Source organism: Euwallacea similis, chromosome 18, assembly GCF_039881205.1.
Source record: "Euwallacea similis isolate ESF13 chromosome 18, ESF131.1, whole genome shotgun sequence".
NCBI classification, from domain to species: domain Eukaryota; kingdom Metazoa; phylum Arthropoda; class Insecta; order Coleoptera; family Curculionidae; genus Euwallacea; species Euwallacea similis.
The window spans coordinates 2,945,743-2,965,430 of NC_089626.1; the positions used below are offsets into that span (position 1 = coordinate 2,945,743).

General features: G+C 41.1%; 4 protein-coding genes across 6 annotated transcripts; all 4 read right to left on the reverse strand.

The window, feature by feature from the left end:
* Positions 1–3: 3 nt before the first annotated feature.
* Positions 4–5,331, reverse strand: LOC136414856 (probable multidrug resistance-associated protein lethal(2)03659). The gene is given in 13 exon segments (XM_066399076.1): positions 4–21; positions 74–511; positions 566–1,077; positions 1,135–1,365; positions 1,419–1,569; positions 1,621–1,975; positions 2,030–2,219; positions 2,281–2,807; positions 2,809–3,336; positions 3,391–3,547; positions 3,601–4,028; positions 4,089–4,316; positions 5,240–5,331. Coding segments are annotated over 13 exon segments (3,855 nt in total).
* Positions 5,332–6,132: 801 nt separating this feature from the next.
* Positions 6,133–12,407, reverse strand: LOC136414924 (probable multidrug resistance-associated protein lethal(2)03659). Of its 2 annotated transcripts, XM_066399221.1 has the most exons (13): positions 11,419–12,407; positions 10,826–11,053; positions 10,343–10,770; positions 10,136–10,292; positions 9,018–10,081; positions 8,775–8,964; positions 8,359–8,719; positions 8,153–8,303; positions 7,869–8,102; positions 7,304–7,815; positions 6,951–7,247; positions 6,813–6,886; positions 6,133–6,755 (listed from the first exon to the last, which is right to left on the reverse strand). In XM_066399221.1, the coding sequence occupies exons 1-12, from the start codon at positions 11,505–11,507 to the stop codon at positions 6,830–6,832; spliced, it is 3,768 nt and encodes a 1,255-aa protein (XP_066255318.1). In that variant the 5' UTR covers positions 11,508–12,407; the 3' UTR covers positions 6,133–6,755; positions 6,813–6,829. The 2 variants fall into 2 exon arrangements, with proteins under 2 accessions (XP_066255318.1, XP_066255317.1); XM_066399220.1 differs by having other exon boundaries at positions 6,813–7,247.
* Positions 12,408–12,418: 11 nt separating this feature from the next.
* Positions 12,419–17,111, reverse strand: LOC136414923 (probable multidrug resistance-associated protein lethal(2)03659). Of its 2 annotated transcripts, XM_066399219.1 has the most exons (10): positions 16,971–17,111; positions 16,688–16,921; positions 16,378–16,633; positions 16,156–16,327; positions 14,684–16,100; positions 14,124–14,629; positions 13,839–14,069; positions 13,275–13,786; positions 12,780–13,214; positions 12,419–12,724 (listed from the first exon to the last, which is right to left on the reverse strand). In XM_066399219.1, exons 1-10 carry the CDS (start codon positions 17,060–17,062, stop codon positions 12,689–12,691), a joined length of 3,891 nt encoding a protein of 1,296 aa, XP_066255316.1. In that variant the 5' UTR covers positions 17,063–17,111; the 3' UTR covers positions 12,419–12,688. The 2 variants fall into 2 exon arrangements, with proteins under 2 accessions (XP_066255316.1, XP_066255315.1); XM_066399218.1 differs by having other exon boundaries at positions 16,688–17,111.
* A 545-nt stretch (positions 17,112–17,656) lies between these two features.
* On the reverse strand, positions 17,657–19,686 carry LOC136414935 (uncharacterized). The gene has a single exon (XM_066399244.1). The coding sequence runs from the start codon at positions 19,640–19,642 to the stop codon at positions 18,155–18,157; it is 1,488 nt and encodes a 495-aa protein (XP_066255341.1). The 5' UTR covers positions 19,643–19,686; the 3' UTR covers positions 17,657–18,154.
* Between the last annotated feature and the right edge of the window lie 2 nt (positions 19,687–19,688).

Sequence of the window (19,688 nt, forward strand, 5' to 3'; positions counted from 1 at the left end):
TCATTAGTATTTAATATAAGTCTGCAAATTTCTTTATATACATAAGTCATATCTGCTAATAGTAAACACATACCTTCTCAGCAATAGCCCTCAAATTGCTTGCCATGCTCGTCCCGGTTTGTTGTACAAGGGCATAAAACTCCCCTTTATCCTCTAATAGCAATTCATATGGATGACCAAACTCAATTACCCTTCCAGCGTCCATCATCAATACTTTATTTGAGTCCATTATAGTGTGTAATCTATGTGCTATTGTTAATACTGTGCAATGTTCAAATTTTTTTCTGATGGTGGACTGAATTAGGGTGTCTGTGTAAGGATCCACATTGGCAGTGGCTTCGTCTAATACTAAAATCTTATTATTTCGGATGATGGCACGGACTAAACATAATAGTTGTCTCTGGCCGGCGCTGAAATTTGATCCTCCTTCAGACATCCAGCTTTCAAGACCATTCGGCAGATCTAATATTACTGATTTGAGCTCTACTTCTTCTAAAGCATTCCATAGAGTCTTTAAATTTAAATTAATGAGCATCTTAAAGAATGGCGAGACTTTAAAACTTACTTGATCATCAAACTCATCAAATGGGTCTAAATTCTTCCTAAGACTTCCAGAAAACAACACGGGTTCTTGAGGAATTATGGATATACTTGATCGAAGCCTATTTAAGGACACGGTCTTGCTGTCAACCCCATCAATCAGAACTGCTCCCTCAGTCTCAGCAAGTCTAAAGAGGGCTGTAATAATGGAGGATTTCCCGGCCCCTGTTCTTCCCACTATTCCCACTCTTTCAAGTGGTTTTATCGCAAAGCTGAGATTTTTCAAGACGAACTCTTCTTCGGGGCTGTATCGCAGACTTAAATTACTAAACTCAATTGCTCCATTTTCAGGCCAACTTTTTCGGGTTTCTTTAACAGACAAATCGAGTTCTGTAGTCACATTGGCGTACTCCTTCACTCTTTCCACCGAAGTCATTGTGTTATCCATTTCACTCCATTGCCGGATACCGAACTGGAACCAGCCGGCTAAGTTGATAGCTTGGGTTATGGCTAAACCTACGCTGCCTTCAAAGGAATCTTAAATTACCAGTATGTTAAGCACGATGAATTAATAGGGGAAGACTGTTATTAAACCTCTTTGTAAGAGAAGGAAGGTGAATGTTACGCAAGTAACGAAAATGGCAATGTGTACGTCTAGCCAATAGCCAAATGCTCGGTTGGCGCTTAAGAACATGAAGAAAGCTGAATTGTATGCGTTTTGATAATTGTCGAACTCCTTGGTGACCAAGTTCTGAGCTCCGAAAGCTCTAATTGTGGTGAGTCCTTGCAAGGACATGGCGAGGTGGGAGTAAACTGGGCTTCTAGCTGAGACCCAGTATAGCATAAGTTTTAATCTACCCTCACCACAAGCATCTTACCTAAAGCCTCAAATCTCTTGATATCAATACTAGTTGCTAAGAATATTGCCCTGATCCCGTAGAAAATCAGCAAAATTACTAAGGTGGGCACTAAAATTATGGGAAGAACTACTGCCACCACAACGATGTTGGCTGCCATCATCAGCCCTACCTATGTAAGCACTTTTCACTGAAACCGACAGTTTAATTCTGAACTTCATACCTGGACAGTATCAGAAATCACCACTGGCAAATACTCATCCACTTGATTCATATCCTTGGAAAATCTGTTCAGAATCCTCCCTGAAGGGTTGAGATGGAAGAATCTCATTGGAGCACAAATAATCTTTGCGAACATGTTGTTGTGCAAGTTTATGGAGGCATTAATGCAGGATTTGAAGAAGATTATGCCTCTAAGGATTATCAAAGGAACGATCACTATAATCAGTGCTGTGTAGATTTTCAAGCATAATGAGTCGGTCATGTGGTCAAGCCACAAAGTCTGCATTGTAGAATATTGATGGTGGTCATCAATGTTCGTGCTGTTGAGATCTGATTTCATTTGGTTCATATTCACCCTGCGGAGAAATTTGTAGGTAGTTTTTTGTATTATTTTAGTTTAATTGACTCACCAAACGCTAAGGAAATAATCCACGCTACTGGCCAAGACTTGGGAGCTAACGAAAATAAGGATCAAAAATAAAATTTTGAACGTATTGCCACCTGCAAGGAAGTAGGTTTTGTAGATCTTCCAGGTAACTTTACCAGCTATTGCTTGTTCTTTAGTCACTGTGGGACTTACTGCGTCGGCCTCCTCAGGATCTAAATAAAACATTCATAACTATTTTCTTATATCTTTAGTCACGATTCAACAGGTTACTACCAGTTGCAGTGGACATAGTTCTCTTTCTTTTTCTCCTCTCTTCTTTGGTATCTTCCTCCATTCTCTTTAATTCCTCCAATAAAGTAGTAAATTCCTTTCCAGCATTTTTGATGTCCTCATAGCTGCCCGAATATTGCACTTCACCTTCATGTAACAAATATATATTTTTACAGTCCTTCAGATATTGCAGCTGATGCGTCACCAACACAACGCACTTGCTCTTTAAGTACCTCTCAATGCAGCCCTTAAAAATTTGCTTTCCTACATGGATATCTACAGCAGATAAAGGGTCGTCGAGCAAGTAAATATCTGCATCTTTGTAGATTGCCCTTGCCAGGTTGATGCGCGCCCTTTGCCCACCTCTCAAAGAAATGCCTCTTTCCCCTATGATGGTACGGTCACCATGAGGGAACAGTTTAAGGTCTTTTTCTAGGGCGCACACTTTAATGACATTTTGGTATTTGGTGGGGTCGTATTCCTGCCCAAATAGAATATTTTGTCGGACACTACCCATGAAAAGCCAAGGAGGCATACGATATTGAACCGTAAATTTTCATATAGCCCTTTATCGGGGTTAATTCTTTGAGTATAACATGAAGAAGAGTGCTTTTGCCGCTTCCAACTTTCCCGATTATCGTAGTCAGCTCTCCATGGGTCGCCCCAATGTTGATGTTTTTCAATGAAGGATCTAAGCTGGTTTTTATCCACTTTGTAGAGACGCCTTCCATGAGTATTCCCGGGGAATCAAATCTCAATCTTTCGTCAATATTTGCCCCAAAATCTAGTTCTTCGTAAAGCAGAAACTGCCTAATTCTTCTAGTAGAAATTATTGCTTCGGCCATTTGAGTGATACCCTGCGCAAATGCTCGGTTCATACATTGACGCATCACTTCATAAAACAAGGACAAACCGAACACGTACTGCGCATTCAGGCTGTTTCCCATTAAAACGTAGACGAGCACGCACATGTAGATTAGGGTTTTGGTTAGAAAGATGTTGAATGAAATGTGAACAGCTTTGAGGATAGAGTTGTTCTGGATTTGCTTCATTTCTTGCCTAAAAAAATATTGGAAATGTTTGAGCATGCAATTTAAATGATTATGTAAGTACCGTCTAACAATCTCTACTAGTTTTGTGAAGGGTTTTTCCCATGTATACATTTTGATCACCTGCACTCCTCCAATGATTTCATTCATTAGACGAATTCTTTCGTCTGTTTTTATTGCTGTCTTCAGACGATAAAGGGACGTCTTCTTGCTCATCCATACTAGTTTAATCATTTCTTCACTATTACTTAACTAAATCAATTATTATACTCACTTTGGATAGGAATTATGCACAACAACAGCCCTATTCCCACTAAAGCGGTCCATCCAGCATAAGATAGTAGCATAAAAATACAAATAATCAGCTGAATGGGGCCCACCCAGATGTCGTTCACGTTGTAGGTGCAATTTTCAAATCTGGACACATCGTTGGAAATCAAATTGACCATTTGTCCCACAGTTGTTTCTGCTAATGCAGATTTACTAAGTCTGATAGCTTTTCGGTAAACTAGGGCCACGGAGGCTGTTCTCACGCACATGCCCAAGTGGACGATATGGAACACGGTCCTATGGAAAATGTTTCCTTGGATCAGGGTAGTAAGTCCGATTATGCTTGCGTAGATATAAGCTTCTTCCAAGGGCATTTTCGATTGTGGTGTGAAGTATTCAAGCAGCTTCGCCATTGTCAATGGTTGGGTAAACCTAGATTTTTATCATATGCGTAGAATTGAAGCATGATGGTGTTATGTAAGCAGCAATTACCTTACAATTTCGTAAACGAGTATTAGGAAGCCGTAAAGGAGTATGTCCAGTCCAAACATGCGGAGATAAGCTCTCCACAAGGAAGGTCTTTTCTTTTTAAGTTCTTTGCTCCATTCCATCTCTAATTTCTCGCCTAGAAATTCAGAATCATGCTGTTTGAGGTTCATGAAAAGGTCCTCTTCTGTCAGGCCTTTTTTGTAGCCTTTGTAAAAGAGGGGAATGATCCATCTGCAAATTTGATTCGGTGAGATACGTTAACTTCAGGCAAACAACTTTCATTGAAATTTTTTTATATATAAAGAAGTAACACGGGATTGTTTTGGTACAATGTCTGTTATTGATCTTAAGATATGAATTGAAATCGGCAATAGCTTCATTCAAGGTAAAAAATAAGGTTTATTGACTTATGTGCGAAATATTTTATAAATGTGCGTCTCGGTGGTAATAAATCACGCAATCTTCCACGTGAACTCTTTAATTGAGTTAACCCTTGAATGCTACCCATATTTTACTTTATATTTAATGTGGTTCCAGTGTATCCCAAACGATCTATACTTAGAATACAAACACACGATTCAAACCAATGAAGCCCGCATCAAGGCGAGATATTGGTGATATGAAACTACTCTGAAGAACAAATCGGTGTTATCAGCTAGCAAAAAATAATAGAATATTTTTTCCTTTCTGGGATACAGGTCTACCCCGGATAGCATTCTAGGGTTAAGAATCTTTTTTATTTTGCCATACCAACAACGCATTTTTTTAAATAAGATCCATGCTCTAACTGCCAGAATCAAATCAGTTTAATTTAGCTGAAAATGGCAACGCTGCGTTCGTCTTTTATTACGGGTTTTTGACTGTGAAACGTCAGATTTTGACATCTGGACATGCATCTTAGGCACACGCAACGTTTTCGGTTTGAGCAAAAAGTCTTATTGCTGTGAATTTTTTAATTGAAAAGTTCTTTAAAGTAAAACGACTGAAGTTGTGAGGACTCTTAACTGGTGGATCCTCCGATTTTCCCGTTCTGCTTTTATTTAATTGCGTGGGATTATTGACACTTATTTTGATGGTCCTCGTCTATTTAGCTTTAATTCGTATGATCAATGACTTTTGGATCGCCAGTTAAGACCCCTTTTGGCTAAACTTACAAAAATGCAGTGCGCGAGAAAAATCCTGCTTGGGCGTAAGGATGCGGAGTTGATTTCTTCTTCCGAGATTTTGCTTCATCTAGATCTTCCATATTCGAAGTTCAAAAAAATCAACAGAAGTTTTGATCATGGGATTTGGTATGTACTGCTCTTCCCCCTCAGGTGGATGACTACTGGTTAAAGAGGTAGAATACTCATTGCTTTGCAAAAGGAGTCTGTTACATTAGTGAGTAAATCTACATCTTGCATTTCTTAGCAAAGTTTATCTATTGAAATGTGTTTGAAAAAGATAAAACAACACAATTGTTTTTTTATTAGCACACATAATACATACTTATTCATACTTATAGCCAGATGTATACATGACGTACAGCAGATACATGACGAGACCATGAAAATAAAATTAATTTAAATAATCAATACATTCGTATTGAAAGGTCAATCTTAAATCTAAAGAACAATTTAAAAGTGTTGATTTTTGGAATGTGAGGACTTGATCTGAGGTAAAGATTCGTGAATTACTTAAAGATTACTAAAATTTTCTATAGATAAAGAGTGAAAAAGACTATATTTAAATACAGGGTGTTTCATTTAAAGCTATGATTGAAGATTACTCAAAAACGGTATGTTGTATGAAAAAGTTTCAAATAAAAGTTGTTTGGTAAAGAAGGGGACATGTCATGAAGATAGTGACTTTTAGCCAAAACCTTATTTTAAGGTAATTTCAAGGGGAAACTTTTTTTTCAAATGGTAACTCCGTATTTTTTTACAAATCAAGTCACTATCTTTATAAAACGTTCTCTTTACCGGACAACTTTTAATTGAAATTTCTTTTCCTACAACTTACCGTTTTTGAGTAATCTTCAATCACAGCTTTAAATGAGATACCCTGTATATGTACTTACATTTATAATAAATAAACCACAAAATTTGCCATCTTCGATACCAAACCACCAGTTCTGCAAAACGCCTTATATCCACTAACTTGGGATAAGTAATTTAGCCTACACATGATTATAGTTGGGTTCGGACGCTCATAAATTTGACCAACGCATACGCCTCAATTTACAGTTTGATTAACTCGAATGACTAATTAATATGTAACATGGGATTGTAAAGGTCGTATTTTTGCTTAATTTTATTAAGTAGCTCCGCAAACTTTTGATTTGCTTATTTTGATTTATTTAACATATGTACAATACTATGTGGAATCGAGAAACCTAGGTAAGTGCTTTCAATGGCTACTAGAATTACTAAGGTTTAAATCGTTTTATTATTAATATGTTAATTAATTGGATTCTGAATTTTCATGAAAATTGCGTTCTGGCGTGCATTTTTCAGCGTTAGGGTTAGGTCAGCCGCAAAACAGCTAAAGAGGACTACAGATAAATCCTTTCCCGAAGAGGAATAAAGAGCCGTAATTTATTGGAACCAAAAAAACATGCTTATAATCAATTTTCAATACATCACAGATAGTTCACTTCAATCGCCCTCCTATTTCGAGTTCATGGTACGTCTACAAAAAAATCGCATTACCAAATGATACTCAATCAAGTTTTCCAAGGACACTCACGCTTTCGGCAATGCTGGTCAAATTAAACGCCATTCCTTTCCCAGTTTGCTGGACCAGAGCATTGAAAGCTCCATCTTCTTGTAATAATTGATAAGGGTGACCAAATTCCATTATCTTCCCCGCATCTAACACCAGTACCTTGTCTGAATCCATGATGGTGTGTAATCTATGAGCTATAGTCAACACAGTACAATCTGCAAATCTCTTTCTAATGGTGGATTGGATCAAGGAGTCTGTGTGGGGATCCACATTGGCAGTGGCTTCATCCAAGACTAGGATTTTGTTATTTCGGACTATAGCACGTGCTAAACAGACTAGTTGTCTTTGACCAACACTGAAATTTGACCCTCCTTCGGACATTTTGCTTTCAAGCCCACGGGGAAGCTCTGAGATCGCTGATTTCAATTCTACTTCTTCTAGAGTATTCCATAGAGCCTTAAAATCGATTCAGGGACAACAATTGTTGAGTGTTAGAAAACACCTGATCTAACCTGATCGTCAAACTCATCAAAAGGATCAAGATTTTTACGAAGCGTTCCGGAAAACAGTACTGGTTCTTGAGGAATTATGGAAATACTAGATCTCAGCCTATTTAACGATATTGTTTGGATTTCAACGTCATCAATGTATATTTCTCCCTCGGTCTTTGCGAGCCTAAAGAGGGCCACAATGATAGAACTCTTTCCAGCTCCCGTTCTTCCCACTATTCCGATTTTCTCTTTGGGTTTTATTTCAAAGTTGAGCTTCTCCAAAACAAACGGATTATCTTTCCCGTACCGCAGCCTCAAATCCACGAATTTAATTCCCCCCCTTTCAGGCCATGACTTAACGGGCTCGTTTCTCCTCAAGTCCGCCTCGGGAACCACTTCGGCATACTCCTTCACCCTTTCCACGCAAGTCATGGTGTTCTCCATTTCGCTCCACTGTCTTATGCCAAATTGAAACCATCCTGCTAAATTGATCGCTTGAGTGATTGCTAGGCCTACACTGCCACCAGAGAAGTCTAGAAAAATGCTGTTGAGATATGAGGGGCGAGCTTGAAAGAGCTTTACAGACTTTGTTGGGGGAAGATCAGGAAACTGAAGGTGACCAGAGTGACGAAAATGGCAGTGTGCAAGTCTAGCCAATAGCCGAAGGTCCTGTTAGCACCCAGGAACATGAAGTACGCGGAATTATACGCATTTTGATAATTGTCAAATTCCCTGGTGACTAAGTTTTGGGCTGTAAATGCTCTGATGGTGGTCAGGCCCTGCAGGGACGCGGCGAGGTGGGAGTACACAGGGCTCCTGGCTGCAGAAACCTATGTAGACTGCATCAGCCATAGATATGCACATGCTTACTTAAAGCTTCAAATCTCTTGATGTCAATGCTGGTAGCCAGGAAAATCGTCCTAATCATATAGAAAATTCCCAAAATTATTACAGTTGGCAACAAAATGAAAGGAATAACGATGGCTACCACCACGATGTTTGCTGCCATCATAAATCCCACCTAAAGCCGTTTTTCTGTTCAAGCTTAGCAACGAACATATACAAATCAACGGTACCTGTACAGTGTCTGAAAGCACCACGGGCAGATACTCATCTACTTGATTCATGTCTTTGGAGAACCTGTTCAGAATTCTCCCTGATGGATTGAAGTAGAAGAATCTCATTGGAGCGTAAAGAATCTGTGAAAACATGCTGTTCTGCAGGGTTACTGAGGCATTGATGCAGGATTTGAAGAATAAAATGCCTCGGGCTATGGTCAAAGGGGCCACCACTATGACCAGTCCTGTATACATTTGCAGGCAGAATTTCTCCGACATGAAACTAAACCAGAATCTTTCCGTGGAGGTGTAGAGGTCGTCGATTATTGTACTATTTCCAGTTATGTTACGTTCAATTTTCATTTGTTCCATGTTCACCCTATTGATTAGTAACTGCGATGGTTTGGTGAGGTTTTTATGACATACCTACTCACCAAAGGCTGAGGAAATAGTCCACGCCATTGGCAAGGAATTGGGAAACAATAAAAATTAGCCCTAAGCAGAGTAATTTGAAGATGTTGCCCCCTGCCAGGAAATACGTCTTATAGATTTTCCAGGTGACTTTACCTTCGACCTTTGCTTCTTGCTGCGCAGCAGAGTCGATCTTAATATTGTCCTCGTTTTCTGGAATATTCCCAAATATATACCTCACATATCAGTTGCTCCTACATCCTCACCTATTTTAGCCGACATAGTCCTTCTCCTTTTCAAATCCTCGGCCACAGCTTCCTCTTCGGCCCTCTTCAGCTCCCCCAGAAGGGCCGTAAATTCTTCCCCATCGGAATTCTGGATCTCCTCGTAACTACCCGAAAGCTGCACCTCCCCGTTATTTATCAAATAAATCTTCTTGCAGTCTTTGAGAAACTGCAACTGGTGCGTGACCAGCACCACACACTTATCTTTTAAGTATCCCTCAATGCAGCCCTTAAAAATTTGCTTCCCCACGTGGGCATCTACAGCCGATAAAGGGTCATCCAGCAGGTAAATATCCGCATCTTTGTAGATGGCTCTTGCTAGGTTGATGCGTGCTCTCTGACCACCACTCAGGGAAATCCCCTTTTCTCCTATAAGGGTGCGATCTCCATGGGGGAAGAGTTTTAAATCCCTTTCCAACGCGCTAACTCTGATTACTTCTTCGTACTTGATTGAATCGTATTCACTGCCAAAAAGGATGTTTTGCTTCACATTTCCAGCAAAGAGCCAGGGCTCTTGGGAGGCATAGGAGATGATTCCGTTGACGGTAACAGACCCGTTTATCGGGGATAACTCCTTGAGTATCACATGCAAAAGGGTGCTCTTGCCACTGCCAACTTTACCAATGATAGTTGCCAATTCCCCTTTGGATACGTTGAAATCCACGTTTTTTAGCGAGTAATCTGAGCTCGATTGCATCCATTTAGTAGAGACGTTTTCTAAATCAATTCCTGTAAATTGAGTAGAGGCTTTGATTGAAGAAGATGGAGGCGGCAGCTCTTCATACAGCAAAAACTGCCTGATTCTCTGGGTGGAGATGATAGCCTCAGCTATTCCTGAAATTCCTTGAGCGAAAGTCTGGCTCAAGCATTGGCGCATGAGCTCGTAAAACAGGGATAATCCAAAAACGTACTGAGCATTTAAAGTGTTTCCTGATAGTACGTACACCAAGACGCAAATGTAGATTAAAGTTTTGGTTAAAAATACGTTGAAGGAGGTGTGAATGGCTTTTAGTACGGAGTTTTTCTGAATTTGCTTTACTTCCAGCCTTTAAAATCATTATTTAGACCTTCATGGACCCTGTATAATTATCCAAAATTACCTTCTTACCGTCTGCACCAGCTTATTAAAAGGTTTTTCCCAAGTGTACATTTTGATCACCTGCATTCCATTAATGATTTCGTTCATGAGCCGAATGCGCTCGTCCGATTTTATCGCAGTCCTAAGGCGGTATTGAGATGTCTTCTTGCCCATCCATACTGGATAACCCAACGATGTCAACTCTATTTAAACTAATTATTCCACTCACTTTGCAATGGTATGACACAAAGTAACACCCCAATTCCCATCAATCCAGTCCATCCAGCGTAGGAAAGCAGCAAAAATACCAAGATCAACAACTGCACAGGCCCTATCCAAATATTATGCACGTTCATGACGCAGGTCTCATATCTGGAAACATCGTTGGATATAAGATTGACCATCTGGCCTATGGTGGTTTCGGCCAGCGCAGATTTGCTCAAGCGGAGCGCCTTCCGGTAAACTAAACCAACCGAAGCCACCCTCATTCGCATCCCTATATGGAAAATGTGAAAAGTACTGTTGTGGATTAAGTTAATTTGGACCAAGGTGATTAGCCCTATAGCCCCTGCGTAGAGGCGGGCATGGTTCAGGGGCATTTTTGAGTGCGGCTCGAAGTATTCCAGGAGTTTTCCCAGGGCTAAGGGGAGGGTTAGTCTGGAAATTTTAGGTCAGACATACATATTTAAATGGGTTAAATCTGGCAATTAACCTGATGAGCTCGAAACCCAATACTAATAGTCCGTAAAGCATCATGTCAACCCCAAACATACGGGCGTAAGCCCTCCACAAGGAGGGGTTCTTTTTCTTCAGTTCTTCAGCCCATTCTTTTTCCAGTTTTTCTCCAAGGAGTTCAGAATCGTGTTCTTTTAAATGTTGAAAGACGTCCTCTCCTTTCAGACCTCGTTTATAGCCTTTATAAAAGAGGGGAAAGGTCCATCTTAAAGTGATTTAATATGAAAAAGAGCTATTTAACTCTAAAAAGAAAATTTTTGAAATTTGTTTCTTGACGTTTTGGTGACGAATTTTTCTCTATTAATGATGGTCATATAACGGCATTTACGTGACCAAATATCAAATTACTAATGCTGTGGTCACGTGACGACCAATATAACGAACGAACTAAGTCATCAGTTTCCAATATTCGCTGAGCTATATGAATGTATTAAATGAACTACTGAATAAAATTTTAAGACTTCCGATTTAATACTGGGGCAAATCTCGCCTTCTCTAAATTGTCAAGAAAATTATTGTTTATATTATTTCTTCCTTGCTATATGAAGCGAATGTAACAAAAATACTTACACAAACGTGATTCTTGCCAGAAATGATGAATTCACATAAGGATTTCTTGCTTTCCTTTTTCGTTCCTCAGCTTCTTTTAAATTCTCCATGATTTAATTTTTTAAGTTTTTAACCAACACTGTAATGGCTGATACCTTCGGTTCAACTGTGAAAATCGATATTGAGAATTATGTTTTCGGTGGTGTAGGACTGGGCTCATGCTAGCTTTTCCTTGGCTATGCTAATACGACTGAACAAAATTTGTTTGAAAGCATTTTTAGCTATGAAGGTCCAATACAATAATTTCATGTAATGCAGGCCTCAGAAGAATCTACTTCAAACACCAGGTAGGTGATAAAAGCCCGACTACGTGGGTAACAGATAAAAGTGGTATTAAAACAGTCGAGTAGTATTTGATTTAAATTTATTTAATAATGATAGGATAGGACGGACTGAAATATACTCCCAACGCAAGGCCATCAACTGGCTGCCTGAACGGCGAGTGCGCTATTGTGTTCTCTAGGCAGTACCAGTCTCAGGGGGGCAGCAGACCAGGAAGGGGGACGGACTTTCTTGGTCGACCATTTTTCTTAGAGGTAGAGAGGTGGCAATTAAAAATTTTGCCCAGGGCGCTAGACTTGCTAAGGCCGGCCCTGTCTCTCGGATAATTCATAAAAAATTTATTATTAATAGCTATTAGCTGAAAGATTAAGCGAACTCAATAAGTGGAGTATTGAGAAATCTAGAAGTATCGAAATTGCTTGGCTGGTAACTTAGTTATGTAGCCCTAATGGGAGCAGAGATAGTAGCTCCTGATATGGCCATCCAAAATCACTTTCACAATGTTATTTTACCTTGTAGACGTGTTTGAACAAACTCACATGATAAAGCACAAGAAAAACACAACATATTTAAATTGTCGCGAATAATGCTCTTTCTATTTATAAATATACGTAGTATATGTATATAAGTGTAATTACGCAACATTTCAAATTAACTGCATGAGCAGATAAACCTTGAAGTCTATATGATCCGTAAGAAATTGGCATCGGTATCGAATTGATTAATTTTTGGGTATGAAACATCATTAGCAGATAAAAAAAGCACTTCGCGTTTTTTGAATATACGAGTTTATTCTAAGGATGAATTTGGACTCCTATAGATAAAAAAATTGATACCAGCAAATACAAGAATGGCCTTCTTATATTGCCACAGTCTTATCATTACAAATACCAGCTAGAGTACAAAAATCCAGTAAAGTAATACCTATCTTTTCCTCTATTCATCCTTACTATGCTGCCAAAGCGTCCTTACGTTCTTGAAAGCTCTGCAAGAGTCCCTTTCATCAACACCCAAATTGTAAAACATCCAATTTTCCTCACCTTCAAGGCAATCGCGACCAAATTGTCCGCATTGGCCTTCCCAGTCTGCTTCACCAGTTCATGAAACACTCCCTTCTTACCCAGCAGCTCAAAGGGATGCTCGAATTCGACAGACCGACCAGCATCCATCACCAACACCTTGTCGCAGTCAATGATGGTGTGCAGTCTATGGGCGATAGTTAGTACTGTGCAATCAGAGAACTTCTTTCTGATGGTGTTCTGGATTAAGGCGTCGGTTTGGGCGTCTACATTGGCGGTGGCCTCGTCCAAAACTAGAATCTTGTTGTTCCGGATAATGGCACGGGCGAGGCATACTAGCTGCCTCTGCCCTACACTGAAATTCGAGCCCCCTTCAGATATTCGAGTTTCTAGGCCTTGGGGCAAGTCTGAGACTGCTGACTTCAGTTCCACTTGCTCAAGGGCGCTCCAGAGAATCTGGAAATTTAATACGACTGGCCATAAACCACTTGATACAGCTTATATCTCTTGTCAAACCTCATCACTGTACAGATCAAACGGGTCTAGATTTTTCCTGAGACTCCCTGAAAAGAGCACTGGTTCTTGAGGGATTATTGAAATTCTGGATCTTAAATTCTCCAATGGAACGGTTTTCGTGTCGATTTGGTCGATAACAATCTTTCCTTCTATAATGGCCAGCCTGAATAGAGCCGCAATAATGGAGGACTTTCCAGCTCCGGTCCTCCCAACAATGCCCACCTTTTCCTTGCCTCTGATGCAGAAATTCAAATTCTGGAGGATGTAAGGCTCGTCCACATCGTACTTCATAGACAACTGTTCAAAAGTGAGATCACCCGTTTCTGGCCACTCTCGAGGTGGTTCTCTAGTGGCTTGGTCAGTTTCTGGCACCAGATCAGCGTACTCTTTCACTCTTTCCACGCAAGTCATGCGGTTTTCCAGTTCGCTCCATTGGCGCATCCCCCACTGAAACATCCCTGTTAGAGTCAGAGCTTGTGTTATAGCTAGCCCCACACTGCCTCCATATATCTCTGCGAGCAAATACCTTTCAGATTTGGGCAGTTTATTAGTGTGTGCTTGTACCTGTGCGCAAGAACAAGAAGCTGATGGTAACCAATGCCACATACATCACGCAGTGCATGTCCAGCCACAACCCAAAGCTTCTTGCGCAGCCCACAAAGGTAAACCAGGCTGCAGCGTTTATGTTCTGGTATCTGTCGAATTGGTTCTGTAGAGTCCTCTGAGCCCCAAACGCTCTGATTGTGGTCAGCCCCTGCAGGGACGCGTTGAGATGTGAGTAAATAGGGCTCCGAGCTATAATTTCAAAAGATGATGTTATGGAAAAGTAACCCGTCCAATGCTCCCTACTAGTGCCTTCGATCCTTTTCACATCTCTGCTGGTCTTAAGGTATATTATTCGAAGAATGTAAAATATCACAATCATTATCACAGTGGGCAAATACATCCAGGGATTGAGAGTGCCTATTATCACTATAGTGGCGGCCACTAGAAAAGCAATTTGAACGGTTTCCAAGAAAATTAACGGCAACTGTTCATCAATCGCCCCCATATCACTGGAAAACCGGTTCAGGATCCTTCCAGATGGGTTGGTGTGGAAGAACCTCATGGTGGCGTAGACGATTTTGTTAAACATGTTATTGTGCAACCTTAGTGATGCCTTAATGGTGAATCGGTAGAAGGTGAAGGATCTGGTCAGGGTTAGGGTCACTGTTAGGGCTATTAGAACGGTGTAGATGTAGAGGCAGTTTGGTTCGGTGAGGAATGTGCCCCAGAAGGGCGTGCTTGAACCCGGGTCCTGTGCTGAGGTTGAATTGGTGATGGCTGCTTCTTTGCGCTGTTGCTCCAAGTTTACCCTGTGTGTTGCATTGTAATAAGCACGAGGTGATGGCATATGAAAAGGGGCTTACCAGAACGATTGGAAGTAATCTGTGAGACTTGCAGTAATTTGCGACAGAACAAAACCGAGTATTAATGCCAGAATTTTGCACCAATGCCCTCCAGAGAAGATGTAGCTCTTATAAATATCCCAAGAAATAGTTCCCACTCCTCTAACCTCTTGCTGCATCGTCGGCCCTTCTCCGCTTTCATTATTCTCAGCACCTCCACTCTCACTCTCCTTCTCTTTCCGCTTTTTCTCCTCCTCCTCCTCATTCTCATGGCTATAAAGCAGCTTCGCGAACTCAGTATCGCTCTTCTGAAGCTCATCATAGTTCCCACTGGCCTGCACTCGTCCGTCCTCCAGTAAATATATCTTCTGGATATGGCGCAGATATTGCAGTTGGTGAGTGACCAACACCACAGCCCTCTCCTTCAAATACCCGCGAATGCATTCTTCATATATGTGTTTTCCCACATGTGCGTCTACTGCAGATAATGGGTCATCGAGTAGGTATATGTCTGCGTCTTTGTAGACTGCTCTCGCTAGATTGATCCGGGCCTTCTGCCCTCCGCTGAGTGTCACCCCTCTTTCCCCAACGATGGTTTTGTCTCCAAATGGGAATAGGGAGAAATCGCGATCTAAGGCGCACACTCTGACTACCTCTTGGTACTTGGCAAGGTTCAACTCTTGTCCGAATGTGATGTTTTCGCGGATGCTTCCCACAAACAGCCATGGTTCTTGAGGAGCATAAGAGACTGATCCATTCACCCTTAAAGTGCCCTTATCCAAGGGGAGCTCTTTTAAAATCAGTTGAAGCAGGGTAGTCTTTCCGCTCCCCACGGGGCCTACCACTGCGGCCAACTCGTTGAGCTTCACAGCAAAATCTATATCATTTAACGTGCATTCCGGTTGACTGCTGCTCCACTTTAAGGACGCCCCTTCAATTACAACTCCAACCTCACTCTTCACTTTCTCTTTCGCCCATAAGGGCTTAGTGGGAAGCGCGTCGGGTTTGATCTCTTGGAACGTGAGGAATCTATGGAATCTTTTCATGGATATGCCAAGTTCTGCGAATTGAGTCATTCCTTGAGGAAACTGGATCGTGATAGCGTACTGCAGTAGGTTGTAAAATGTGGCCAGTGTGTAGACATATTGGGCGGTGGGTACGTTTCCTGTGAGCACAAATGTGACCAAGCATAAGTAAATGGCGCATCTATTGAGGAAGAGGTTTAATGACCCAATGGTGGCTCTTATGTAAGAGATTTTGCGGATTTGATTGAGTTCGTTTCTGCGGCTGAGCTCTACTAGTTTAGCAAAAGGTTTTTCCCAAGTGTACATTTTGATCACTTGAATTCCGGAGATGATTTCGTTCATCAGTCTGATCCTCTCGTCAGTCTTCACTGCGGTTCTGTTACGGAATATCGACGCCTTTTTAGCCATCCACACTAAAGTAATTGGGAATCAGGTGTTGTGCTTTTAGTTTGCAATGAAAAGACTCACTTTGAAAGGGGATGAAGAGCACTAATAAAACTACCCCAGCCATGGCTGTGGGCCCCAAATAAACGTAGCACACGGTCATTACAATAAGCGCTTGAATTGGGCAGTACCACAGGCAGTGAAACTGAACAGTCGCAGTGTCCAGCCTCACAATATCGTTGGAAAGGAGATTTACCTATAAGTGGAGTTTCAAATGGGGCTTCGATGAAGACGGACGTTCCTCACCATTTGCCCTAGAGTGGTTTCGCACAGAGCCGATTTGCTCAACTTCAGAGCTTTTCGATAAATCAGAGATGAGATCGACAGTCTGATCTTGAGGGCCAATTGCAAGATCATCAGAAGGAAGTAATGACTAACTACAACTTGCAGAAACAGGATGAGCACTATAAGAGAAGCGTAGAGGTGGACCTTGTCTATGGTCATCGTGGTGCCTGGTTGGTAGTAGTCCAGAAACTTGGATATCACTAGAGGTTGTGACAATCTGAATTTCGTGCAATTGATCAATACAGTCGTTAGTTATGTTTAAAGCCCTCACTTAATGACTGTCTCAAGTAAAATCCATATAAAGCCTGTGTAAAAAAAATCCTTCCAGTAGACTCTCCACAAAACCCTCCACAAAGACGGATCAGGTTTGGTCTTCATTTCCTGATTCCAGGCTATTTCGAGTCTGTCTCCTAAATCCTGGGAGTTGTGAGCTTTGAAGGGGGGTAATATGTCAGCCTCAGTTAGGTCTTTTTTTAAGCCCGAACTGAATATCGGCCACATATACCTGGAACTCTGCATAGGCATTCTCTTGAACAGCAATAAATGCCACTTACGTGTAGAAAAGCCTGGAAAGAATCCCGGCATTTTCAAACGGATGGGCCGGCTCTGCTTCAAATTCACTTTTCTTGCCCTTGCTCCCGTCCATGGTTCCAATCTGTCCATCAATACGGTCCTGTGCCTGGGTGAAATTCCATAATTAAACTTCAAATATCAGTAGTCTTTTTTGTTGTGCAGGTACCTTATCAGAAGCAATTTTTCCAACGTTATACCATCATACACTTTCTAAACGACATTTTCATGCCCGACTGATCCGATGAGGCGGAGAAAGGCATTCTTAATTCGTTGTTGTAAAGTAATGAGTGTTAAAGCAAATAATAAGCGCTGCGATAAAAGGGAATAAACCTGCGATATCAAATGACGTTCAACAATTCAATCGTATGTCGAGCTTAGACTTTAGAGTGCTTTGGTAATTCGTGCGCTTTTAAGAGTTCAGGGCTAAATTGGCTTCGGAGATTCCACATAGCTGGATTTGTAGTCATGCACATGAATTTTAATGCAGGACAACCAGGGAAGTATGTGGTGAGATGTGTGCTGTTGCAGAGTTGCTGAAGTTACCTCTCTATTATCAAGATATTTGTTTAGATATTATTACCAATGTAAAATTACTTTATTAACTGTTCATTTGTTAGTCCTATTTGACATTTTTTTAAAACCAAAAGTTACAATATTTTGACTTTTCTTCGTATTTCCGTTAAGTTTTTACTCTAAATTCCTTCAAAATGCTATCTTAAGTATATCTGGTTGTCTATCTACAACTCGCTGGCAACTGAGAAGTGGAAAACATACGAGGGCAAAACGTAAATTTCAGTGACTTTTCCTGTTTTTTCCACTGTCTCTAAACGTATCAGCATGAGTCATTTTTTTTTATCGATTCTCATTGAGCGTTTTAGTCAATTTTTGTTTGTGAATTTCCACAAATTTCGCTTAACAAAGGTGTAATATACATATATGTAAATAGAAAACAGCCTTCGTAACACTCGTAGAGCCGCCATTTTGGACGTCTCAACGCAAGCACTAAATATCAAAGCAGGGGAGAAATGTCAGTTACGCGAGACATTATCTGTAGATTATGCCTAAATGTAAAAAGTGCTTAAGAGTTCGCAATGTAATGTAAGTCTAAAGGTTTTGTGTTTTGTGAAAACCGTTTTTGGAATTTTGCTCCACTTCATTACATTTATTATTCTTTTAACTCACTAGCCTGCGTTAGCACTTTAAAGTAGTTGTCATTGCCGCACTGCACTGAACACTTAAACTTCTTAACCACCTCCGCGCACCACACATCCTCTACTCCCACCTCCATGTGAAGTTCCAAATTCTCCCCTTCAGGTTTCAGGAAATAATCCTTTAAATTGTACACAGTACTCTCTAATAGTCCCTCCAGCACCTCATAGCAATTCTCCCTGCTAACTTTAGGCTCCTTCAAAGTCTCCACCAGTTCTTGCACTGCGTCCACAACTAAATCCCTGAAAATCGGGTCTGTTCTGTACAGCTCCCTTAGGAAAGGCCCTTTATTCTCAAACAAGTACCTCCCATAGGCTTTTTGGTCCTTTTGCAATAACTTGTAGAACCCCGGCTTAGCCCCCCAATCTTCCAAATGAAGCAGAGCCTTAAGTTTAATTGCGGGCGTCAGGTAGTTGATGGATTGTTGGAAGTCTTGAAAAGGGAGGATTTTGTCGATGTGTAATTCATGACGCATCAATTCTGCATGAAGACACTCGTGGTAGTATTTAGTCAAGTACGTGAAGTAGTGCTGGCGGAATATTCGGGTGGTGCTGGTGAAGATGAAGAAGAGCACATCGTAGGCTGGTAGAAAGTATCTGCAGAAACCGAAGTTTAGGAGGACGCACTCTGTGGTTGTGTGAGATTGTTTTTCGTACTTGAACAGCACGTTTTTGGTGTGCAAATCTCCATGTCCCAACACGTTTCTGAACTTCGTTTGGTACTGCAGTCTTTTTGATGTTTTTTCGATGAGATCACGCAAATCAGCGTCAATAAGAGAAATGTCGAAGTCCATAAACTCCTTCATCAACATCTTCAACCCTTTAATCCCCGCCCCAATAGTCTGCTTTGCCAATCCCTCCTCGTTTAACCTCCATAGAGGTTCTTGTGCAAGTAAATCTGAATCATCAAACAACCTATTGCCGTCCTCAGCCTGGTGATTTTCCTCATAAATCAGGCTACCTGCATGAAGTTTGGCGACGGCTTTCAGTACCAAACAAACGTGAAATCGATCAAGTGTGTGTGTGTTAGCCTTTCTGGCTAATCCATAGAACCTCAACGACATGTCCTCCAAGATCATAATCCTCCCAACCTCCCCGAAAACGTACTCTGCCACAAAGTCTGTTTCATAGTTCTTTAAGGACCCTTTAAGGAACGGTATGAAGTTTTGGTAAAACTGGATTTCTCTCTCTGAGGCTTTGATGGAAGATAGAAGTTCGTTCAGGGGGGCGCACTCGGTGCGGAACTTTTTCAAGAAGAAGCGAAAGCGCGATATGTTTCTGGATATCTTAGCGCTCACCTCCAGGACGCAGTCCGGTTTGTAGTACTCGCGTTCCTTGTCCTCAAAAGGCTTGACCTTGAAGGTGACCACTTCGAATTCTTCAGTGTTGATGCAGTGTTTGATGGCGCTGTCACAGTCGGAGCGTGTCACCAATTTCTTGTCCATTTTGGGCGATAACTGTCGAACTCACGTCTCCCCCACTGCTTCGTCC